Here is a 25,036-nt window from a genome sequence, read left to right on the forward strand (position 1 = left end):
TTGTAACATTTTGCCATGTCAACATTTCACAATATGCTTACTTAGTTCTATCTTACTGGGTACTTAGATTGTTTCCAAATTTTTATTTTCACTCCCAACATTGTTAGTGTGCAGTCTTCTGTATCATGGCCAAGAGTGAATATTATCACTAAAAATATCTTAGCCAGTTTGAAAGATACGTTGTTTTAATTTATACAGGCTGAACATCTGTAATCCAAAAATCCAGAACCTGAAATGCTCCAAAACCCAAAACTTTTCGAGTACCACCATGACGCTCAAAGGAAATGCTCATCGGAGCAGTTCAGATTTTCAGATTAGGGATGTTCAACTGGCAAACATAAGGTAAATATTCCAAAATCTAAAAAAAAAAAATCTAAAATCCAAAACACTTCTGGTCCCAAGCATTTCAGATATGGGATACTCGACCTGTATTTCTTTGTTTACTAGGGAGATGGAACATTTTTTCAAGTTGCTTATCCATCAGCAATTCTAGCATGACTTTGCTATTCATGTCCTTATTCCAGCTTATTCAGGGAATATTCATCTTATCTTGTTTGTATTTATTTGATTGTAAAAATATCACCTTAACTCTTTGTTATACTTAAGATTGCAAATACTTTCCTTTGTTTGTAGTTTACCTGTAAATTTGTGTCTGGTAGCATTTTAGTGGTCAGATATATTAAATGTTTTTATACGGAAATCTTTTTTTCCACTGCCATTTCTTCTTTTTCTTCTATTCTTAGGAAGGTCTTTATTTTGAGATAAAATAAACAGCCATTATATTTGATTCTATACCTTTCATAGTTTTTTTTTTTTTTTTAAAAAACTTAACTCTATCCTTGAATTTTTTTGGTATTGTGAGTAGGTGACTAAGTGTATTTTCCCCCAAATAGCTAACCTAGTATCTTAGTATCTCAGCATCATATTTCTTTTAATTTATTTTTTTGAGACAGGGTCTCCCTCTGTTGCCCAGGCTAGAGTGCGGTGGTATAATCATGGCTCACTGCAACCTCAAACTCCTGGACTCAAATAATCCTGCCACCTCAGCCTCCTGGGTATCTGGGAATATAGGCATGTGCCACCACATCCAGCTAATTTTTATTTTTTATTTTTTGTGGAGACAGGGTCTTGCTATTTTGCCCAGGGTGGTCTCAAACTCCTGGCCTCAAGTGATCCACCTGCGTTGGCCTCCCAAAGTGCTGGGATTACAGGCATGAGCCACCATGCCTGGCCCTCAGCATCATTTGTAAACGTTCCATTCTTTCCCCACTCATCTGAAAACAATACCCTTATCAAATACCAAATATATATATATATATACACACACACACACACACACACATACACACGCATACTGTATATACATACATAATGTATATACACATACACATAAATACATACTGCTGTATATATTTGTGTGTATACTGTGTCTTGTCCTTTAAACTGTTGGTCTATTCTTATACCCACCTAACATCTGATTCTAGCTTTCTAATACATTTTAACAAATGCAGTGAAAGTTATTACTCATTATTCATTTTGTCCTAACCTTTCTTGGTAGTCATCACCCCTGTATTCTCTCAGTTGAAGCTTTAAAATCTAATTCTGTATTCCTTTGAGTCCAAGATGTACTTCTTTCAATTGGATTCTGTGAGACTTACCCCATAGCTTCACAATTCGATCTTTTCTTTTTTTCTCTTTTTTTTTTTCTTTTTTTTTTTTTTGAGGCGGATCTTGCTCTGTCGCCCTGACTGGAGTGCAGTGGCGCTAGCTCACTGTAAGCTCCGCCTCCCGGGTTCACACCATTCTCCTGCCTCAGCCTCCCGAGTAGCTGGGACTACAGGCACCTGCCACCACGCCCGGCTAATTTTTTGTATTTTTAATAGAGACAGGGTTTCACCGTGTTAGCCAGGATGGTCTCGCTCTCCTGACCTTATGATCCGCCCGCCTCGGCCTCCCAAAGTGCTGGGATTACAGGAGTGAGCCACTGCGCCCGGCCTCTTTTTTTCTTTTTAACCCAGTCTAAGTAGATTTCTGTTCCTTAAGGTTTTACCTCAGCCTTATTTTCTCTCTCCACTTCCTCTTTCTATGATCTCATCTAAACAGCTGACATCTGTCATCTTTAGGAAGAAGTCCAGATTGATATAAATAAAAAGCTGACATTGGCCAGGTATGGTGGCTCACGCCTATAATCCCAGCACTTTGGGAGGCTGAGGCAGGCAGATCACTTGAGGTCAGGAGTTCAAGAGCAGCCTGGCCAACATGGTGAAATCTTGTCTCTACTAAAGATACAAAAATAAACAAAAATTAGCCAGGTGTAGCAAGGGGGTCAATATGGCTGACCTGAATACAGGAAAGTAGTAGATGAGGAGGGAGGGGCATGGGGCTGCCCCAGATTATGGCTGGAAACTGCAGGTAAAGATTTCTTGAAATCGACTGTGCAAACAGTGGCTCACGCCTGTAATCCCAGCACTTTGGGAGGCCAAGGCAGGTGGATCACCTGAGGTCGGGAGTTCGAGGCCAGCCTGGCCAACACGGTGAAACCGTCTCTACTAAAAATACAAAAATTAGCTGGGCGTGGTGGCTATCCCAGCTACTTGGGAGCTACTCGGAGGGCTGAGGTATGACAGTCGCTTGAACCCAGGAGGCAGAGGTTGCAGTGAGCCGAGATCGTGCCCCTGCACTCCAGCCTGTTCAACAGAGTGAGACTCTGTCTCAAAAAAAAAAAAAATAAAAATAAAAATAAAATAAAAATTGTTGAAACCCTTCCCAAAAGGCCTTAGATTTGGGAATAGGAACTGTGTATTAATAGGGTTCAGAACCACCTGGCAAAGACAGTTGAGTGTCATGGCTACACTGCACTTAAAGCTGAGGGACGAGGGGAAGGGGTATGAATGCTATTAAGGAAAGTGAGAAGAGAGAGACAGTTCCATTTAGTTTCTTAAAGACACTAACGCATAGTCAAAATGATTCATGATGCACAAGAGTTTGAGGGCAGAATGACAATGATATGTGATCAGAATAACCAGATGAGGCTACCCTGAAAAAAAGTGACATTCAGGGCTTAATATTACTGATGAGGTACAGTGCAAACTGGGCTTGGTTTTGATCTTCCAAAAGGCATGCTGCCACAACATCCATCTGCCCCACAAGTGGGCTGGATAAAATTCAAGTTATTTTAAGAATATTGAAGAATATTTATAAGGCAACTACATACAAGATAGAAGAGTACAGAGGTCAGATTTCTGTAATCATTTAATGTAAGGCATGTGCTTTAAAAAATCTATTGTTTCTGCAAAAGGCAGGATGTATAGTGGTTAACTGCATGTTCTTTGGGGGGCAAACAGAACTGGGCTCAAATATCCATTTTGCCACTTAATCCTGTGTGACTTTGGTTAAGCAACCAACTCGAGCCTCAGTTATCTCATCTGTAAACTGGAAATGATACCCCCAACCTCAGACAGTTGGTATATTAAATGAAACAACGTGTTTAAAGTGCACAGCACTGTAACTGCTCAATAAAATTATGGCTTTTTCCTACTAAAGATGCATTGTATGTCAAGATTTCTCACATTCATTATGCATACCTCTTGAAATTAAAGGGACCCAAACTTACACTGCTATCAAAATACATGCAGACAGCAAAAACAAAGGAAACACATTTCATCAGAATTCTAAAGGCAGTTCTGGCATTCAAAAAGTAAACGCATTGAACCTAAAAAGATGACCCTCCAAATTGACTTTCTAGATACACTGTAACCCTCACAGCAACATATATGGAACCACTCTTCCTGATGATCAGTCAACTTAAAGTGCTTCTTTCAGAGGCCTCGTGAGGTGGCAGTTATGAAAGCCATTTTTTTGACTTAATTACAAGCTATTAAACGTCTTTCAGAAAATGAAACCCTATTATTCTGGAACTATGGAGGGAGCCAATGTCTAATTCCTTCTCCCACCAAAAATACCTCTTATGTAAAAATGAGTATGTTTATGTATGTGTTGTCGTTTTATCCAATAATATAAAATTTGAGCATTAGATTGGATTGTAAGGAATTTAAAGGAAATTCAGAAAATGGATAGCTCCTCCCCTTGCCCCGCCACATTCCTGAGGTATCTCTCACTCAGAATGAAATGAACTTCAACAATGAGTACAGTTCATCAATGCAGACAGACATACGCTGAAAGTACATTTGTTAAGATGTTCTTACATTTGTTAGATTTCCGTATTTTGTTTTTGATGTTTTCTTGCAATTTCCATGACTCTGTAGGTCCCCCTATTTGAGGTGTCTGTACTAAAGGTTCTGTACTAGCGCCTTCCTAATGACAGGACTTGGTTAAGTTGCAGATCCATGAGATCCTATGATTCCTGTTGACAATCCAAGAGACTAGAATTTAAGGAACTTAGGTTATACAATTAACTCTAAGCTCTTAAGGCTGAGCATATAGAATAAAAATGAGGTTATCCATAGTGGCATGAAATGTATGATCTTTATTAATTTTTAATTCATCAATCTAAAATCACACATACTAGATCAAACAGAAGTACCACAGTATGCTTTATTTTGCAGGTAGTAATTGGTTCTCTAAATTGATACATCCAAAACTTTAGTTAGCAGCAAGCATCAGTTCTTCCAAAGCAGCTTAGGTGAAAAACAATTCTTTACATTCACCAGTTCAAAGTCGTACTGTCTGATCCACTGTTGTATTGACATAAAAATGAACCCAGTAGGCAAAGCTAATTAAACACTCAGCTCATAGATTTTCAGCTTCCTTTATCTTACTGGAGTTGAAGCAGTTTTTAACCCTCTGTTCATATTCTGTATTTTAATTCTCAAAGAATTAAACACACATATTTTCTAATTAATTAAGATAGAGCCACGATAACTATTGAGGAATTAGTGATATTAGTCTCATACCCAAAAGGTAGAACACTTTTAAATGAACCCATAATTTTGAATGTATCTGAATTTCCAATTTATATGCTTAGCAAGGTCACAAGCTGGATTTAATTAATCTGGCTTCTAGACAATCATCTCAAAAATATGTATTGAAATGAAGTCACTGTTTTTTATGATGCCATCAATTTAACCAAATGCTTTTACAACAAATGAGCAGTTGTTCTCAAAAGAGAACACTTTAAAAGAAAACATTCTTTACATACTTAGCAAATAGAGGAGAGTGTGAATCTGCATGTCAGAGCTATAGAGTTCTAGAGGAGTTGTAATTGAGCAATCTAACTTTCTACTCCAGTTTTTGAGATGTACATGTTTTTGAGATGTACATATAGAGAAGGCAGTAAAGAAAGACCTTGATAAATTTTCTTTAAGAAAATTTTGTAATTCCAGTTATTGGCAAAGGGTTCTGGCATGAGTTAATGGCAGCAATACAGTGGTGAGCTTCTGCATTGTGCTGAGAGGTAGATTGGGACTTAATCCTTGGATTGAATAACCAACTTTATTTAAGGTTTTGGCTTAATTTTTTTAATCCAAAAAATATTTTCTGAAGTGAAGGCAGATCTTTGGGAACTTTTGTTTTTAGTTAAATATAGAGATAAAATAGCTTGATAAAATAAACATCTGCCTTACACTAATGACAGGTGTACAAAGCAGCCATTTGAACCCCAGACAACTTCAACACTGTGCTTCCAAATAAAAGGGCAATTGAACAGCTGAACCAATCAAGCAGACACGGGGATGAGCGGTCTCTAGTACCTTACTCCAGAAGCCAGAGCCATTAGCGGTCCCTACAGGGATATAAGTCTACATCAAGATCAACAAATGTACAGAATAATCTTGGTCCAGCTTTGGCTAGGCAGGCATCTGACTGATGACATATCAGGGCCCACTAACCTCTAGAGTAAGCACTTGTTGCTGTGAGAAAAAAGAAATCAACATATTAAAAATATCAACTAGAGCATATTCATGTAGGGAATGGGAGAGTGCAGGAGGCACACAAACAAAGTATATAGAGTTTTTGTTTTCAGTGCAGGATAAATGAACCTTCTTAACAAGTTAAGGCTCTGAGGGAAAAAACTTTCTAAACCACAACCTTAATAAACCATAACCCATACAGGTGTTCCAAATCAACACGTTTTAAAAAAAGCTGAAGGTCTTACTTCATCCTTCAGTATAAATGTCAAGTCTGAGATAATCAGTATATTCCAAACTCCAGAAAAAAAAAAGAAAGAAATTTCCTTGTTAAAATATAGTAGCTATTAACAGTGATGAAGAAAACAGCCAAACTTTTGCTATTAAATACGATATCATGAAACCATTTCTTTCTTAACCAAAAAAATACAGATTTAAATAATGCTGATCAGGAGGTGGGGAAAGGAAGTCTTATCATGAACCAAATTTAGTTTCTGCCACTAATGAAAATGAATCCATTATGTTCTTGAATTTATTTCCTGAAGCAAGTTAAATTCTTTAACACCTTTGATTTTGCAAATAACATCAAAGTAGTAAAATATAAGTAACTGTAACATATAAAATTACACATCAGTAAAAATGCTTTCATAATTGGATCCAGGGGCTTAAAATCATTACTTACTTAAAAAATTCTAAGCCACAATTTTTCTTTTAATTATACTTTAACAAAGGAAGAAAAAAAAACAAAAAAATTGGTCCTAATATATTTTGTCTTAAATAAGTGTACTCATGCCCAAGTTAGCTAGCAACTCACTTAAGTTTGTCTGCATATCTTAAACAATCTATTGCACAGCATGTCCTGGCTTTTAGCCAATGGAAACGTAACTTCTAACTGAAAACAAAACAAAACAAAAAAACCCCCACTAGATTTAATTGATTACACAGACTGATAACCAGTACGACTTTTCCTTCTTCCAATCATATAAGAGATAAAGACAACAATTATAAGGAAGCCCAAGGCCACACCCACTGCAACAGGAATAAGAAAGTTGAGGTCAGAGTCAGCAGAACATTCTTCAGCTGTTAGAAAAGAACAGACAGCAAGGAAAGGAAATTAGTAAAGAATGCAATTAAGCAGTAAAAAGCATGCGAGAAACAAGCATTTTTAAAGTGTACATAGCTTAGTCTTTTATAGCATTACCTCTATTTTATTTGCTCAATATCTCATTATCGCTTTATTTAAAAGCACACGAAATTCCTCAGTACAAAAAGCAGAAGGTAAGGGAAGAATAGGAAGGGCTCAAAATAGAGAATTGTGCTTGCCTAATATGGGAAGACTTTAGGTTTGATTATCTAATGACACTGGGTTAAGGAGCCATCATCTTCACTTAAAACCACTGCCTGTGTATTTCCCTACTCTCTTTCTCCTTTGTTATACCTATAACTAAAGTATAAATAAGAATTCTGTATAAGTAATAAAATATAAGTTAAAAAAGACTTAGGATCAAGAATGCAGTATATACTTTTTTTTTGCATAGGCATTAGGTAACTATCAGGTTATACACAATTACTTTTAGCTGAGCAGTGGCCTGGAAGAATAACAGCAGTATTTAATTCATTGCAGTCCATTTCACCGAACCACCAGGAAAGCAACATGTGCAATGTAGATTTTGAGCTCTGGATTCAGACAGAACTGAGTTTAAATCTTGACTCCTTCCAGTACTAGCCAAAGGACCTTGGGCAAGTTATTCAAACTGGGCCTCACTTTCCTCATCTGTAAGAGGGGGATAATACCCATAAGGAAATTGAGGATTAAATACAATTTTATTTCTAAAGCACCTGATACACATCAGGAGGTCAACAAGTGTTCCTTCTCGTCTCTTTTCCTCTTATGCTCATGGTCCCATCTGAGAAGGATTAGGTTTTGAAGTAGCAAACAGAGATTAAAATAGGAGTGTTTTGGTATATTACTATTGAAAAAGTCCATATTAGTATAAAAAAAAAAAACTTAAGCAAAACATAGTATGGAAGCCCAAAGTGCCCAATTCTGATCTCATAATTTCAAGTGTAAACCAGCTGTTGTTTTACTGTTGAGTGACTAGATTTCATTAGGGGCAATTTTTATCAAAATGCTAACAATAGTTTTGTTGCCCACTTGATATGGAACCTCAATGAATTTCACTCCCCTTTCTGTAAATAATCGTTAAGGTCATTTCCAGTAATAGCTAATGAAATTAACAAAATGTGTTATCTGGTGTGATTTATGATTAAGCAATGACTTGTACTTTTCTTCTAATTTTAACTTTTCCTCCTCTTGTACTTTTGCCATTCATAAAAATGTTGCTACGGTTCTGAGTACATAACACTCATTTCAGTAACCACACATTAGCCTATGTTGGAAGAACTTACTATATTTTACTGAAAGATCTCAAAGACTGAGAGCTGGGTAACAAGATACACTGTATAGAAGTTATAGAAACTCTGATCATGCCCATATATACATACAATGGGTTAATAATACTTCAACGCGAAAGTCTTCTAGTCTATTAATCTTCCTTCTTTATCTATGTTTCATATCTGTGCTACTCTTATACCACGGAATATGCTTCAACAAGGGCTGATTATCTAGTTCATTTTAATGCCAACAGCTTCTCTTTACAACCCTATCTATGCACTGTCCCACAGGGGCCATCTTGAAGAAACAAGAGCCTAGTTGCTATTGCTTCACTGCCTCCCTTCTGAGATTGCTGTTAGCTTACATTTCATAAGTACCACTCTGATGACAACACTAAATAGATTTTAATGCTCCAGAGATCAACAAGATGAGGTAGAGAAACACAACACAATCTGTCCTAATTAGTTCATAGAATATTTCTATCTTTCACTACTAATCAGGCATCCAAAGAAGAACAAAACAAGAAACAAAAAAGCAAGTGGTTAAATATGCTTGAATCTTTTCAGTCTATATTGCTGAAAAACAAACAATTCTCTTAAAAACTCTAATTATGAAGCCAGTTTAAGTTCTGTTGTAGCCTCTTGGGTCTGTATCATCCCTAGGGAAAAAATCACAAGCCTGAGGTACTAACTTCATGCTTAACTTAAACTCAGAGAAATCAGCAGAAGTCACATAACCTTTAAAATGCTGATGGTCCTGAGGACATTCTCTACTTTATTCAACTGAAAACCAAGTTTAAGCACATCTGATGGGCATTTATACCACATCAACATTTATTTAATGAACTTTATACAAAGGCACATTGATGAGTTTAAATCACTATAGTCCTTATACACTGAAACAGAATACCAGTCGTGAAATGATATTTATTAATTCCATTAAGACACAACTATATATTTTATTCTTATAATGGCCATGTTAATAAGTTCAATGCATACTTCAAAGTTAGGATCAAAATTTGGCCAAGGCTTCTTAAGATAGACTTTAAAACATTGCACATCGATGTTCCTTTGAACAAGTTTGTCTCCAGGACCAGTAAATATGACACTTTGGATTGTAAGCTGATTAAAGAGAACAGGTTTTATTAATAAAGACTGATATCAAAATGCTGGGATTGATAAAATAATTAAAGTTTCAACATATCAATTTTAAGAAGTAAAGTGTTTCAACAACTGAGAGGTAAGAAAAACCTTGTTATTTGCATGTATTTTTATATAATCAATCAGGTTGCAGATTCTAAAATTGCTCATATCCAGCATGATGGCGCTTGAGACCAATAAAATAAGCCAGCAACACTAGAATAAGTACTCCTGCCAAGGCTGCTCCCACTGCTATGGGCACAAGGAAGTTGTCGTCATCTGCACTGCAGTCTTGAGCTAGATGTGGAGAAAGGACAATTGAGAACAGAAACAGTGACAAACTTTCAAATCTGTGTATTTTGGGTAAAATGACAGTACTTCCTAACACACATATTTTGTTTTTTTTTATACCAAGGTAACAAGTCATTGGCATTCATTATCAGCAAATGAGATGTTCCACAAAACTGATTTCCCAAATAACCAAATAATACACTTTTAAGTACCAAGTAAAAATGCACTCATTTTGGATGAAAAATGTACAACATGGTCACATACTTCCCAGATTTCTTAAACAGAACATAATGAACAAATATAATTAGCCTTGCCTTGATGATCAGGCCGTGAGCTTTCAGAGGCAAACTGTTATGATGTCGAAGAAGCACAGTGCTTCAAATATTGCAGATTGTTAAATATTAACTCACTGAATGAACAACTATACAAAGCAGACATAAGAACTCAATACATTACAATCTGGGGTCATTTACTAATGGGAAAAGAGACATAAGCGGGCCCTGATGACATAACTGTTTGCCTCAAGATGCTCAGTCCTAGTGTGAGAATCAGACAAGAAAAATCAGTGGTTGTAATTTCAAAATGTGTTGTGGTAGGAGCAGGCAACACAAAGTGCCATGGAAAAATTTCAGAGGCACACTCAAGCTCAGCCTTATTACATAAGACACACTTTGAAAAGGTGACACTTCAGCTGAGGTTTTAAGGATGAATAGGAATTAACGATGCAAGTAATGGGGGAAGGGCATTCCAGGTATAAGAAATAGCACAGACAAAAATATGGAGAGTAAAAAGACACAGCACTTCAAGGGAAACGCAAGCAGGTTGGCATAGCTAGAACAATGGATCAAAGGTATTTTGGCTGGACAGAAGGCAGAAAAAGTGTACAGGGACCCAGGTCACAAAGGTCCTATATGCTCTTAGGTAGTTTGGCCTTATCCTGATGAAAAAAAAAAAAATTCAGCAGCAGGATATTAAGCAGGATTTCATTTCAGAAGTTATGGCAGATGGAGGTAGTAAAGTAGGGGGCATGTCTATCACTAGAGTCCAGGTAACCAATAATATTGTCCTGAGCTGGATTAATGAAGTGCAGAAGAAAAGCAGAAGGTACAGACTGGAGATCAAATTAGAAGGCAAAATTGGCCAAATGGATGTAGGGGATGTAGGAGGAGGAGATAATAGAATGGTTTCCAATTCCACACTTGACTGATTATGTAGATGCTGGTGCTAGTCTATAAAAGAGGAAGAATATATGCATTTCAGTTTTTTGTAGTTATATGGAACAGGGGGCGAAAAGGATACGTGGAAGAGAGAGATGCTCAGTTTTGGATATGTGAGTTTAAGATACCCGTGACCTTAGTTGAGCACGGTGGCTTACACCTACAGTCCTAGCTACTTGCGAAGCTGAGATGGGAGAATTGTTTGAGCCCAGGAGTTTAAGACCAGCCTGGGCAACATATCGAGAACCCATCTCAAAAAAAAAAAAAAAAAAAAAAAGACTATGTCGTAACCAAGTGGCTATATGAACCTAAGTGGTAGTTAAAACATGGGGCAAGAACATTTCTCAGTAAGGGGAAGTAGAATAAAAAGAGGACCAGAGACAAAAACCCTTGGGAACACCAATACCTGTGGAATAGACAATGGAGTAGGAAAAAGATGTAAAAGGGCAGGTAGAAAATGGCACCAGAGAAGCCAAGGATGGAAAGTTTCAATTAGGGTGGAAAGACAGCAAATAATATTAGAGAGCTTTGAAACATGTCCATTGCCTCTAGCAATATGAAGGGTGGGAGATATGAGTAGAATTGCTGCAGGTTTAAGAGGGAATGGGAAGGGATTGGTTAGGACATCAAGAACTTGGGCAGGGTAACGAATACAATACTCATTTTGAGAAGTTTAGAATGATTAAGACAGGACAAAAGGGAGGTAATTAGAAGGGGGACATAGGGATAAGAAAGGATAGCTTCAGGTTAGAAGAACTTAAATAGGATGAGGGAAAGAGCCACTAGCAATCGACAGAAGATGCTTTGGTACAAGTTCTCCTACAAGGCAAGAGAAATGGGATTCCAAAAGCATAAGACATAAGAACTCAATACATAACAATCTGGGGTCACTCAGTAATGGGAAAAGAGATATAAATGGGCCTTGATGACATAACTGTTTGCCTCAGTTTAACCAGGAAAAGAAAACCTACTCTGAGACTGGAGAGGAGGAAGGAATGATACAGATGGATACACTTGCAGGAAGGATGTTAACTGCTACTTCTATTTCCCATTTCCTGTGTCTTGTTGCCCTAGTTCTCTGCCTAGCTTGTAGTCTATTAGGGACTGATAAATCAGGTAACTAAGCTTATTAGAATTGTATCAAAGATAGGACAAATAGGCTGCATGGCAATTCTGATTGTGCTTGCATTCAAGAAATGTGCCAAGCTTTCCACCCACCCCCTACTAGCCTCTGGGGCAATAACTAGGAACAAAATGCAACCCTGGAGTTTATGAACTTTTCTGACATTGACTTTGGCTGCCAGTTCAATTATTTTTTTTACTTGCTTCTTGGTTCTGTTAAGAATCCAGATAGCTGAGGTTGCTAGATGTGACCTGTGAATAGATGGTGTTAAGAGTCCCCAGTTAGCACCTCCCCTACAATTTCCCAAATTACCACCCAGCCCATAAACTATTAGGTGACATGTACCATAAAGTATTATGCCGTGGGTTTAATATAACTTGGTTTTTAAAAGATTCATTAGTAGATTAATTTCTTATTCTGGCAACAGACTCATAGTTCTCTCTTTCCCAAATTGGGTATTTGACCTAGTACTGAAACGACTTTCATAAATACTGCCAATAAGGCTTTCATGTAAGACAAATATTCCCAGAGTAGCTCAAAAAGGCAATTCCGCTAATACAAAGATCTTTCTAGATACTGTCACTTACTTAAAATGCTCTCAATTAGTATGTGAAATATTAATTTATAATAACTATTGATTGTATGAATTCAACCTTTAAAAATTCTTTAGTTAATGGAAAAAATTTTGGTAAAACAGTAACTTTAATGGGATCACATTCTGAAGAAAAGAAAATCTCATCCTATAAGTCATTTTGACCTGATCTACTTGCCTAATGTATACTTAACACTATATTGAAAATGCTTCTGGGGAAAAGAAAAGTGTATTTGCAGAAGAATTTAATGGCCACAGAAGCAATAAAGACTTTTAAAGTTTAAAAAGTTCCATGGCCACTAAAATTTCAATAAGAAGTTTCATGTATATTAAAAATGCTGTTAATCTTCAATTTTCTACCAGTTCAGACATTTTTCAAATATAATTTTCAACACAAGAACTGGAAAGCTGAGGTATACAACAAAAACTAATACAATTTCTCTTAAAAACCAATTGAGGCCAGGCACAGTGGCTCACGCCTATAATCCCAGCACTTCAGGAGGCCGAGGCAGGCGGATCACTTGAGGTCAGGAATTCGAGACCAGCCTAGCCAACATGGCAAAACCCCATCTCTACTAAAAAAATACAAAAGGTAGCCAGGTATGGTGGCACTTGTCTGTAATCCCAGCTATTTGGGAGGCTGAGGCACAAGAATTGCTTGAACCTGGGAGGCGGAGGTTGCAGTGAGCTGAGATCGCACCACTACACACACTCCAGCCAGGGCAATAGAGCGAGACTCCATCTCAAACAAAACAAAACAAAACAAACAAACAAAAAAACAATTGAATCAAAACTTCTTTTTGGAAGAATCAACATTAAGAAGCACATTCTTAGGTGACATCTTATTTGTTATATACATTTTATATCTATAATCAAACTGTGTTAAGTAAATCACATGCATCTGAAAAGATTCGTGAAGCTACTCAGTATCATTCATGAAAATGTATACCAGTTTCAAGGACAAGAAATGGTAATTATTAACGCAGAAAGTTAGCTACCAGGGTAAAAGAAAAGGAGATGGGTGGAAGATGAGCCCAAGACAAGTTAACATTATCTATCTAAATAAACAGATGAAATACTATAATCTTAAAAATGTCTGAGTCTTATAAGAATTCCTACTGAAAGACTGCAGGAAACTTAAGCGGTACATTTTACACTGAACTTATAGTATGTTCTTGATACGTAACAAGTAGCTTCCTATCAGATTCCTTCTAAAATACTAAGATGTATGAAATACTAAGATGCATTCCTCTGAAATTCAAATTATCATTCAAAGAAATGAGTAGCAGGATTTTAAAGTCCCCACCCACTGGATGAAGAAATTGAGACACTAGAAGTTAAACAACTTGGCCAAAGACAATGGTAGTTAACTGCAGAGTTTGCAGCCGTGATGACTAACTGGGGTTCACATGGCTTAACTGGGTAATTCAGAGAAAAGTTACCACCTATATTGCTAAGTTTTCTTATGTGATATAGTAAGGTGACTAGGAAACTATTCGTATATGGAAACTGGAAGGCTCAAGTATTTTAGGGTGATCTAAGTAAGAGAGAGACTGGACACAATCCTACGTTGGTTCAGATCAATAGCTCAATATGTATGGCTGCAATGTAAAGCTACTATGTAGAGATATTAAATATCAACCTCAACTTAGGAACTGAGAAAAATGTACAGAGAGATACTCTGAAGCTTTTATGATGAAATAACTATTCTAGATCACTGGTTCCCTAACTGACTATGCATCAGGTTCAGCAGGGGAGCTTACACACACACACGCACACACGCGCGCACACACACACACACACACACACTCTCTGTCTCTCTCTCTCTCATTAGACCTACTACGTTAAATCCTCTAGGGATGGAGCCTGGAATCTATTTTTATATTTTATAAAACGCTTCCCAAGTGAATTTTATTCTGTAGCCTGCCTACCATCAGTCGAGGCTTATGTATGGGACCATTTATCCAGATAGTAATATACAGACAGAACATCAGAACATTTTGCAAATAATTTAGTTCTACTTCTAAACATTTCCAAAGTTTTTCCATTTGAAAGAAACTGCCATTATGTAGCATACAAAATCTTGACTTTAACCAACGGGAAAAAATGTGAGCAAATTGCCTTAAGAAATAAAAGAATCTTTATTGTTTTAGAAGCAATTTTGAGTAAACAGACAGGCAAATATCTAAAGATACCATACATCAACTAGTGGTTTAAACATTTGAGGAAGAAAACATGGAAAGTATTTACATGGACCAGTTTCTTTACACAAATGCTAAAACATGAAAAACACCCAAAACCAAATAGAGGGTTACCATCAAGGTATGAATCCAGTAATACAAATAAAACTACAACAGGTACAAAGAACACGTAGCTATAGGAAATAATAGTGTAAATAGCAGTGTATAAACTGGCCCGTGTAAAATACAAAAATATTCACTGAAGTCAGGTTTTCTATAAAACAGTGTTTATTAGAGGTATTTTACTATGAATCAGGCATATAATCTGAATGTAGAAACTTTTAGAAATATTAACAGCATTCAGTCAGTGCCACACACTTGTGCTTCCAATTATTTTTTTAAAGCTGCTTTGTTTTGACTCACGTGAAATAGTTAAGGCCTACATTCTTATACGCATTATCCATCTTATAAGGTTAACAATTTTACACTAAAACACAGTTTAAATAAAATATGATTTTGAAAAATCACATCTATATTTAATCTTTAAGAAGTGTTTTAAGCTGGTAATGCAGCTCGCTGTAGCTCTAAGACAGGGGTTAGTCAGGAATCTGATCTTGAGCCACAAAGGTTTTCAGGCTAAATAAAGGGCAAATTTAAGTGACAGAAAATATTTGTAATTCCAATATAACTCAGTTATATTGTTATAAAAATACACATGCTAGCATGCAACTGCCTATATATGTGTGTGTATGTATATATATATATATATATATATATATGTCTGTGTGTGTGTATTGATCCATTCAATATCAATACTTTGGAACCCAAACATTTTCTCATTTTCTAGTGAATGGGAGGCACATAATTCCCCCACCAAAAAAACCAAAAAACAAAAAACCAAAAGAACCTTCCATATATGGCTGCATATTAACAATTTTAATATTTGCTCTGCCATTCCAACACACACCAAAGAAGTTCTCCCAGAAGCAGCAAGAAATATTTGATGTGTTAACTATCAAGCTGATGTATTTTGCTTTCTCCTATAAACATTAGGTGGTGCACGGTAATTTGACAATTGGTGCATCTCTCAGAGCACAAAACTGAACACAAAGCACATGAATTAATAATGATTCTACCATAACGAATAATAACAATGAAAGTTTTGATTAGCACAGAACCATTTAAATGTGAAAGCCAAATTAGTACTGTTGTAGCAATCAATGCAAGCTGGAAACAAAGAACAACTTTTTAATGGATTAAGAGAAGACCAAGACTTTTGGGTTAGATGCAAGTTTTTTTTTGTTTGTTTGTTTTTGTTTTTTCGCCTTTTTTTTTTTGAGACGGAGTTTTGCTTTTGTTGCCCAGGCTGGAGTGCAATGGTGCGATCTCAGCTCACCGCAACCTCTGCCTCCCGGGTTCAAGCGATTTTCCTGCCTCAGCCTTCCAAGTAGCTGGGATTACGGGCACCTGCCACAACGCCCAGCTAATTTTTTGTATTTTTAACAGAGACGGGGTTTCACCATGTTGGCCAGGTTGGTCTCAAACTCGTAGCCTCAAGTGATCCACCCGCCTCGGCCTCCCAAAGTGCTGGGATTACAGGCATGAGCTGCCACGCCCAGCATAGATGCAAGTTATTTTATAAGTGTAAGTGCACTTCGTTATCTAGGTTCTAGGACACACTGGCATTTCTTAAGAAAAAGAAAATAATAAAATACATCACTACCAACAAGAGATATTGGAAGGCTAAAGAGAAATCTGCATTAATTTTAGTACTGCATACAGAGGCCAATTTATGAGCACAAAGTACTAATGCCCTCAATTGGCACTGGCAAGCAATTATCTCTAAAGCACCTAAAAAATGGATTGAAATGCCCTGTTGGAATAGTCTTGTATCTTGCAATTTAAAAGATTGAAATATCCAGTTTTTTTAAAAAAGGATTAAACAATAAGATTAATACCTACTCTAAATTTTAAAAAGCTTTTGTATCTTTTGTCATTGCAGCCACATAAATACAAATATATTCAAAAAGCATTAGAAAAGCATTTATTGCTAAGAACATCATAATACCAGCCCTTGTTCAAATCTACTAGTATATCTCTCATAGGTCAAATATGCAGCAATGCCAAAGAAGCTAAGTTAACCTGCAAACAAAAATCACAAAAAAAAGAGCAAAAGGAGCAAGTACAAATCCACTGTAGAACATGTTGTTCCAACTCAACTACATGCAGGGAAAAAAAAAAATCTCTTTTTCAAAAATTGTTTTTTCTAAACTGTGTATTTTTAGTCTAAATGTCTAAAATGAAAACACTGAAATACTAATTCAAGACAGTAAAACAGAACCTATAATTCAGTGATTTTGCACATCTTTTGGTGTAAAAATAAGTTTTAAATTGCTTGGTTGGAGAAACCAAAGTCAGGCAACTAATTTGTAGTTGATAGTTTTTTGTTTAAGTTTGAAATCCCCCACACCACCCATTCTAAAGAGCCGGACTGCAACTAAATATACCTTAAATTGACCAGTATTGCATGTTGGAACTTGTACTTGCTTTTTTCTTTTGTAACAGAGATCACGTATTGATTAGTGTTACAGAGTCTGATATCCAGCATAACTTTTTCTTCTGCCAATTACGTAAGCAATCACTATAACGATAATCAAGCCTGAAAGACCAGCACCAACTATAATTGGGATTAGAATGGTGTCATCATCCAGCGAACACTCTTGGGCTGTAGGTGAGAAAAAGTGTGTAACAAATAATGAGTATAATCACAAAAGAATGTCCTAAAGTAAAAGATGTTGATTTAAAAGTCAGAAATGTTCTTACAAGATCAACTTCAAGTAACTAAGACAGGTATATTTTTATGATAAAGCTATAGAAAATGGAGAACTGTTCTAGAATTAAAATTCTAAGACTTTGTTCTTTCATTTGTTTATGTGTATATATGTAGATATTCATATATATGAATACATGCATATTCATTTACATCTATAAACACAGCTCATATCATAATATATATATCATGATATATATAATGCACACATTACACATGATATATAATGCACACATTATATACATGATATATATAATGCACACATTATATACATGATATATAATGCAATTATATACATGATATATAATGCACACATTATATATATGATATATATGTTTGCATATACATATATACACACACGTATATGTTTGTTTATATTCCAAGTCCTTTCCAAAATAGGAGTATTACTTTATCACAAATTAAGGGAGCTAATCTAGCTCACTTTTACATAGCCAGATTAGCCGCTCAGTGGTAGCATGAGTGTCTTTTGGGAAAGTAGAAACAGGATCAGGAAGGTATCATGTGATGAGAATAGCCAGGCTGGCTCTGGAGTCCCTTTAGAGTCAGGGGTCAGCAAGCTGTAGCCCATGGGCCAAATCTGGTCCAAGAGCTAAAAAGGGCTTTTACATTTTTAAACGGTTGAAAAAAATATTTTGTGACTCATGAGAGCATATAAAATTCAAATTCCAGTGTCCATAAATAAGGTTTTATTGGAACCCAGCCCATCATCTGTTTATGTGTTGCTGTTTTCGTACTACAATAGCAGAGTTGAATAGTTGTGACAGAGACCATATGGCCCCAAAGCCTAAAACACTTACTGTTTGGAACTTTAAAGTTTGCAGATCATGACTTAGAACATACAATTTTAGTGGCTGCAAAGTCAAGAAACTGGGACCTCTTACTAATTTGAGTGTGCTTACTGCATTTCTTATCTGGTCAGGGTTGGCAGCCTAAAGGGGCTATTTTTTTCTATTTCTAGAAAGTGGTCTGATCCAGTAAAATCCAATCAACACTCTTCTGCCTTATTGCAATTCTATTTCTTTCCCTTACAGTCAAATATTACCTATGTGTTGTATTTATAGGTACCCACAGCCAGGAACCTAGTTCCACGAATAGATTATACATTCAATATCAGTATTAAATGTTGTATATCTCTTTGGGTGATATTTTTAATTCTACGTACATAAAAACCAAAGTTTCAAAGTGAGAGAAAGAGCATAGCTCATCTCTATTACAGTTGACTAGATAAACCGTCTTGAAGTGATGATACTAATACTGCAAATGATTGTAAACTGTAAACACAAATCTGATCTTAAAATTAGGGGAGTAATGAAGGGGAGCCAAATAAAAAGTCCAAAAATAAAGCTAGTAAAGGATCAAAATAATTGAAGTGCATAAGCAAAACAGGCAAAAGGGAAAATGAATACTTGAAAATATTTTTAAAGTGTAACTAACGTCTTTAACCACAAGAATGGTAGGGTGGAAAGCCCAATTTATTGTGGCCTAACCAAGTCAGACTAGGTATTCAACACCACTGCAAAAGCAGTCGACTGGCTCACAGTATATTCGCTTCTAAACACAGCTTCCACATTTCCTTCCAAACCATAGAATTAATGGTTGAAAAGTATGTGGATGACTGGAATAGCTCTGCTCAACAGAGTTGTGATCCACAAACCCCCAATTTTAGGTAATGGGCTTAAAAGGACAAGTCAATTAAAGAATTTTACGTGCTTTTTTTCTTCATGCAAATTTTAATCTTATAATGCCAAATATGTCTTTCATATTCGTATGAACACATTATAATGAACCCTTCACAAGGGTTTCATTAAAAATCTAATAAATACTACCATTAGCCCTGAGTGATCTTCAAAAAGCCTCATTCACACTGGCACATGCTTTGAAAACTCTCCAGATCGTTTTGGCTTGTAAAAACATAGTTCATGATATTTGAGGTTTTGCTACCACTCTTTTATCTTTTGTCTTAACAAAATCAGACCAAACTGCTTTCATTCAGGTATGAAAATGTTTCCAGTGAGAAGACGGCCTCAGGAAGCAGATGCAACATGCTCAAAGCTGCCACTCCCAAGTGCCATCTTCTCTACAAACTAAAACCCATACCTCAAATAAAGCTCACTTAAAGCTTCTATCAGTTTTTAGCTTTAAGAACTTTTTTGCAAATGATTTTAAGATCACAAAAACATCTCGGTTGAGCAAAATGATGAGCCAAATATAGAGGTGTACAATTTGCTCAAGGCTATGAGACCTCTGGTGAATTCATATTCCTCTATTTCAACGTTTAAATGTCTGTGATTCAAAGGAAAAGCCACCTATCAGTCAACATAAGAACATAAATTATTAATGAAGTTTGCTAGATTCTTACCTGTAGAATACTTTCCTTGTGTCACATTGAAAGGCTGAACCCTTAGATCAAAGGTATTTATCTGAAATGCTCCAGACACTGAAACAGTCTGCTCTTTGTTGCACATATAAGAACTTCCCAGGGGGGCATCCCAGTAGCTGAGATTGTTATTTGCAATGCTGAAAACTTCAAAGAAAAGAAACAGGTTAGTAACTTCTTATCCTATCAACATCAAAAATGGGAAAGTTGGCCAGGCACAGTGGCTCACGCCTGTAATTCCAGCACTTTGGGAAGCCAAGGTGGGCAGAGCACGTGAGTCCAGGAGATCAAGACCAGCCTGGGAAACATGGCGAAACCCTGTCTCTACAAAAAATACAAAAAACCAAAAAAAAAAAAAAAAAAATTAACTGGGCATGATGGTGCACAGCTGTAGTCCCAGCTACTTGGGAGGCTAAGGTGGGTGGTTGGCTTGAACCTGGGATTGAGCTGTGGTCACGCCCCTGCAGTCTAGCCTGGGCACAGAGTGAGACCCTGTCTCAAAAAAAAGAAAAAAAAAAAAAAAAAAAAAGGAACAGTCCTCAGGGTTTTTCAGTGAAGCATGGGAGCCTGGGGGACAAGATCAACCCACAAAAAGCAATTCTTACAATCACTAGGTTCCCTTACCTTTCTATAGATGTTTCTATAGTCTAAAAATCAGTTACATCCTTAATTATTACCTACCATACTTTGAAAAGATGGGATACAGAAAAAGACAGAACATCATAGTTCTAAGTTACTGATTTTAAGGTATGATCAAGGCACACTTTTTACATAGCATCTTCTGTTTCATTAAATAAGGCGCAATTTGGTAATAAGACCACTGTAATTTCTAATCCTTCAGGGTAACCCACAGTCTTTTTCCCCAGGCCAATGCTTCGCTTACCGGAGCCATTAACCAAATACATGCTGATGTTCACTTCCTTCAGATAAAATCGGTTTTCATTTTTCTGTTTGAAAAAGAGCTTCCAGTTAATCAACATATCACAGCTGTCTACAGATAACAGATACAGTTAATATCCACAGAAGAAAAGCAATCTAACACTATTACACAGAAGAAGAAACCATGCTGTAGAACAAACTGTAAGTAAGTAAAAGAGAACTCATAATCTGACAGAAACCCCTTTCCTCTGTATATTCTTTCCAACTTTTGGAGCACAGGTGTAGTCATGTGACACTTGTAGTCTTCAGACACTTGAAGATTTATGGCCTCAATTTTATTCCTCCCGTCACTTGCTGAGACCTCACCACCTCCAGCCTGGATCATAGCAGCCTCTTAAGTGGGCTCCCTGCCTTTCAGCCCCCTCCAGCCCTAATCTTTCCTTTTTACTGTTATTATCTTTCTGAAGTACTCATCTGATCAGCCAGTCATTCTAATAATTTCAGAGTGCGAGTACGGCAGGAGCTACCAAAATGAACCACACTTCGATCCCGTCTTCACCCTGTTAGCAATATGCCAGGGAAGGCAAGGTAAACACATAAATAACCATATTACAAAAAAGAAAGTAAGAAGTCATGAAAATAGGAGAGAAATCACTTTCAACTAAGGGAGGAGAAAAAGTAATGCCAGCTTAGTGATGGGGCATTTTGAACCAGGCAGGATTCTCTTAGGAAACAAGCAGGAAAAGGGGTATTCGAGAGAGCAACAGCATAAATAACAGTAGTTAGAAAATAAGCATAATCTCAAATTTTTATGCTAGCATTTGAGCACTTACTAAGTGCCCAGCACTGTTCTTAAAACTTTACATATGATGCTTCCCTGAGTAATTACAACACTCCTATGCAATAGGTGCTGTTATCATCCCCATTTTGGGAATAATCGAAGCACAGACATGTTAGGTAACTTCCGCCAAACCTACATGGTTAGTAGTCAGTGAGTTGGGATTTAAATTCAAAAAGTATGGCTGCAGAGTCTATGTAATTATTATTACTATGTTCTCTTACCTCACAAGAAGTGCATAGAGGACAGGGTGAGGGAAGCACCCTGAAGGAACTGAAGGAAACATAAGGTTCATAAAGAGGGAGTGAAGGCTGAAAATGCAGGCTGCATTGCATGGGAGAAAAGAGGGCTTGAACTACCCAGCCATGGACTTTAGATGTTACTTTGTTGGCAAAAGAGAAACACTGTGAGGTGGGCAGATCACAAGGTCAGGAGATCGAGACCATCCTGGCTAACATGGTGAAACCCCATCTCTATTAAAAATACAAAAAAATCAGCCAGGCGTGGTGGCAGGTGCCTGTAGTCCCAGCTATTCGGGAAGCTGAGGCAGGACAATCACTTGAATCCAGGAGGCGGAGGTTGCAGTGAGCCAAGATCTTGCCACTGCATTCCAGCCTGGGCAACAGAGCGAGAGTCCGGGGAGGGGAGGGGAGGGGAGGGAAAGAAAGAGAGAAACATTGATGGAGAGATGTACTTTAGGAAGGTTACGTTGATGTAGAATATTGGAGAAGGTGAGGAAGAGGAGCAATCAGGCAGGAGCTGTTTGAATGGTCCAGGCAAGAGGTAATGTGGACTGGACCCAGAGCAAAGGCAATGGGGATTAAAAGCTAGGGGACAGACTTGAGAGAAATTTCAGGAGGAAGCATACAGGAGGACTTCACACCTTCATCACATCCCTCCTCAACTTAGGCTACATCTTAGCTTGGCATTCAAGACTCCACAATTTGTCCCAACGACTTTTCCATACTTTCACTAAACATATAACACTCCTCATTCTCCCAGCTGGTCTTGATTATGCCCTTTATCCAGGGATAACCTGTACTTTCCCACTTACTCTCCTTATCTCCCTATATACAAATCTGACCCATCCTCAAAGGCCCAGCTCAAATGCCATCTCTGCCATTAAACCTTCCTGACTCTCCTCCATCCAGAATTAACCTCTCCCTCCTCCATTCTCCTGCAGCACTTTGTACTATTCTCTGGTCTGGCACTCATCCCATTTCATATACACCTTCCACAGTACTCTACTGCCCACAGAATCGAGTTCAAAAGCCTTGTCATGGCATGTAGGCCTTTCACAAAAATGGTAATTATTTGTAGATTTCTCCCATTACGACTAAACTGTGGGCACTTTAAGAATACTGGCTTTCTTCCTCATAACCCACCAAAGCAGCCTGCACATAACGCACTCAAGTTCTATAAATTCTCCTAAGGAGCATCTATCATGACAGGGTTGAAGGCAATAATGGGTCCCACTGAACTCTGGGGACATTGCAGGTATCTCTGATTTTTCAGAGTGCCTGTAGCATGATTAAAATGTCACTATTTTGGATTACATTTTAAAATAGCCTGCTGGGTAACTTAAATATTGTAGTTCTTAAATACTAAACATTGCCATATAAGAGTCAAGAGAAATCACGTTCCTTTTAGGAGTTTACCACAGCTAGAAAGATCAAACTCAATCGCTTGAAAGGGAATAAACCCAAAACACTACTTTCCTCGTTCTTATTGACCACAGCCCCTATGAGGTAACTTTAAAAGAGAATGTGCCTGAGGCTTGCTTTTACCATAATGGAGAGGACAAGTTTAATTAGATATTTTCAATAGTAATTCACCGGTCACATGGTACTTAACAGAGGAATTATTTGAATGCTGGAAAAAGGAAGATTTTCATAAACCTTTCCAAAATGTAAGCATTTAATGTAATCCTCAATTACTCGGCATATATTCTAAAGAGAAAAATGTGCTTTAGATTCAAAATACCAAGTTCACATATGAAATAACAACATACCTACTTTTTATATATCAGATGTTGAGATTATTTCCCCATCCCCAAACACAGTAATCTGATTTAAAAGCAGAATTGGTTTTTATCTAATTATACAATATTTTTAGTTTGAGAATAGTTGGTGGTTCAACATTTTCCCTCACTTATAGCTATCTTCTATTCCACCAGTCTCATTTGCCACAACATGTTCACACATACATCCCCTCAAAGAAATTATGGGAATAATAATTGCTTCTGAGAAGGTGGAAATAAAGGTCCCCAATGATTAATTTATGCTAGCAAGAAGTAGAACAGGTATGCTTAACCCAAAACCTTCTGTTTAGGTTTCAGCTCTTGATCAACAACAAAAACCTGAATGCTGCCGTTATAAATTGTCCTGATTTAATGAATTCATATACACACTTACAAAGAGCTTTGTACATAGTACTCAATAAATGTTACCTATTTTTATTACTGACACTATTACAAATAATATAGCCTCCAAATGGCTTAAAATAGTATCATAGAAAAACATGAGCATCACCTAACTAATAACAGAGAAAAAATTCTCATGGAAATTACTTATATATGGATAGATTAGACAATTGTGTTTTTTTTGATGTGGGTTAATTCTTGCTCCTACCCTAGAGTCTGTATAATGGCAAAATGGCCACTCTTGGTGAACATTAATGCAAGAGTCCAGTCCACAGATCATTGCACAGACTCTGAGGGATGAATGGACGACACTTTATAATTGAGTACTGTAGAACTGGAAAATAAAGCTAAATATCCCCCTCTCCCCATGCAATTATTTAGACTTTCAGATGTGTTTCTAAGAGAATGAACCTAACTTTAGAAAAATCTGTTACTCACCACAGCAAAGACAAAGTCAAGATACTTAATGGTGCTGCTATTCAGCCTAAGTAGAGCAGTGTGAGAACGGCAGCTGCCTGTGGAGTGAGTTGTATTGGGGTTGATGTTAATAACTGAAGCAACCTTCAAGAGAAGAAAAAAGGGAAAAGGTACAGGTTAGCTACAAAAGTGGCCAGCAAAGCCTTATATGCTACCAAAACCAACTGCAGCGTAGAACAAAAAATCTTTTGTCTGGATACTTAAATTCATGGTGTCTTAACTTTCAAACAAAGTTGGCGTGGGTCCTCAAGCTATGACTCAGATGACTTAAAAAAAAAAAAAACAAGAGGAAAGCTTCTACAGTAATGAGCCAAATGAAAACACACATTTTTATGGAGCACAAGAGCCATCTGTCTCGCTTGTTTAAGTCACAGGATCCTGGAAATCGGAT

At 37.0% G+C, this 25,036-nt stretch overlaps 1 protein-coding gene across 5 annotated transcripts in view; it reads right to left on the reverse strand.

Annotated features, from left to right (window-relative positions):
* Positions 1–4,466: 4,466 nt before the first annotated feature.
* The window catches only part of LAMP2 (lysosomal-associated membrane protein 2), a 42,483-nt gene continuing 21,913 nt past the window's right edge, over positions 4,467–25,036 (reverse strand). For 2 of the 5 annotated variants that reach the window (XM_011977189.1, XM_011977186.1), the window contains exons 6-9: positions 24,607–24,729; positions 20,913–20,976; positions 20,012–20,176; positions 4,467–6,944 (exon numbers count right to left, since the gene is read on the reverse strand). In XM_011977189.1, the coding sequence (XP_011832579.1) occupies positions 6,802–6,944; positions 20,012–20,176; positions 20,913–20,976; positions 24,607–24,729 (495 nt within the window). In that variant the 3' untranslated portion in view covers positions 4,467–6,801. Of the gene's footprint in view, positions 6,945–9,173; positions 9,696–14,738; positions 17,527–20,011; positions 20,177–20,912; positions 20,977–24,606; positions 24,730–25,036 lie in introns of those variants that run through there. The other 3 variants (XM_011977188.1, XM_011977190.1, XM_011977187.1) reach the window with 2 other exon arrangements.

The sequence above is a fragment of the Mandrillus leucophaeus genome, unplaced genomic scaffold, assembly GCF_000951045.1.
Source record: "Mandrillus leucophaeus isolate KB7577 unplaced genomic scaffold, Mleu.le_1.0 Scaffold174, whole genome shotgun sequence".
Taxonomy (NCBI): domain Eukaryota; kingdom Metazoa; phylum Chordata; class Mammalia; order Primates; family Cercopithecidae; genus Mandrillus; species Mandrillus leucophaeus.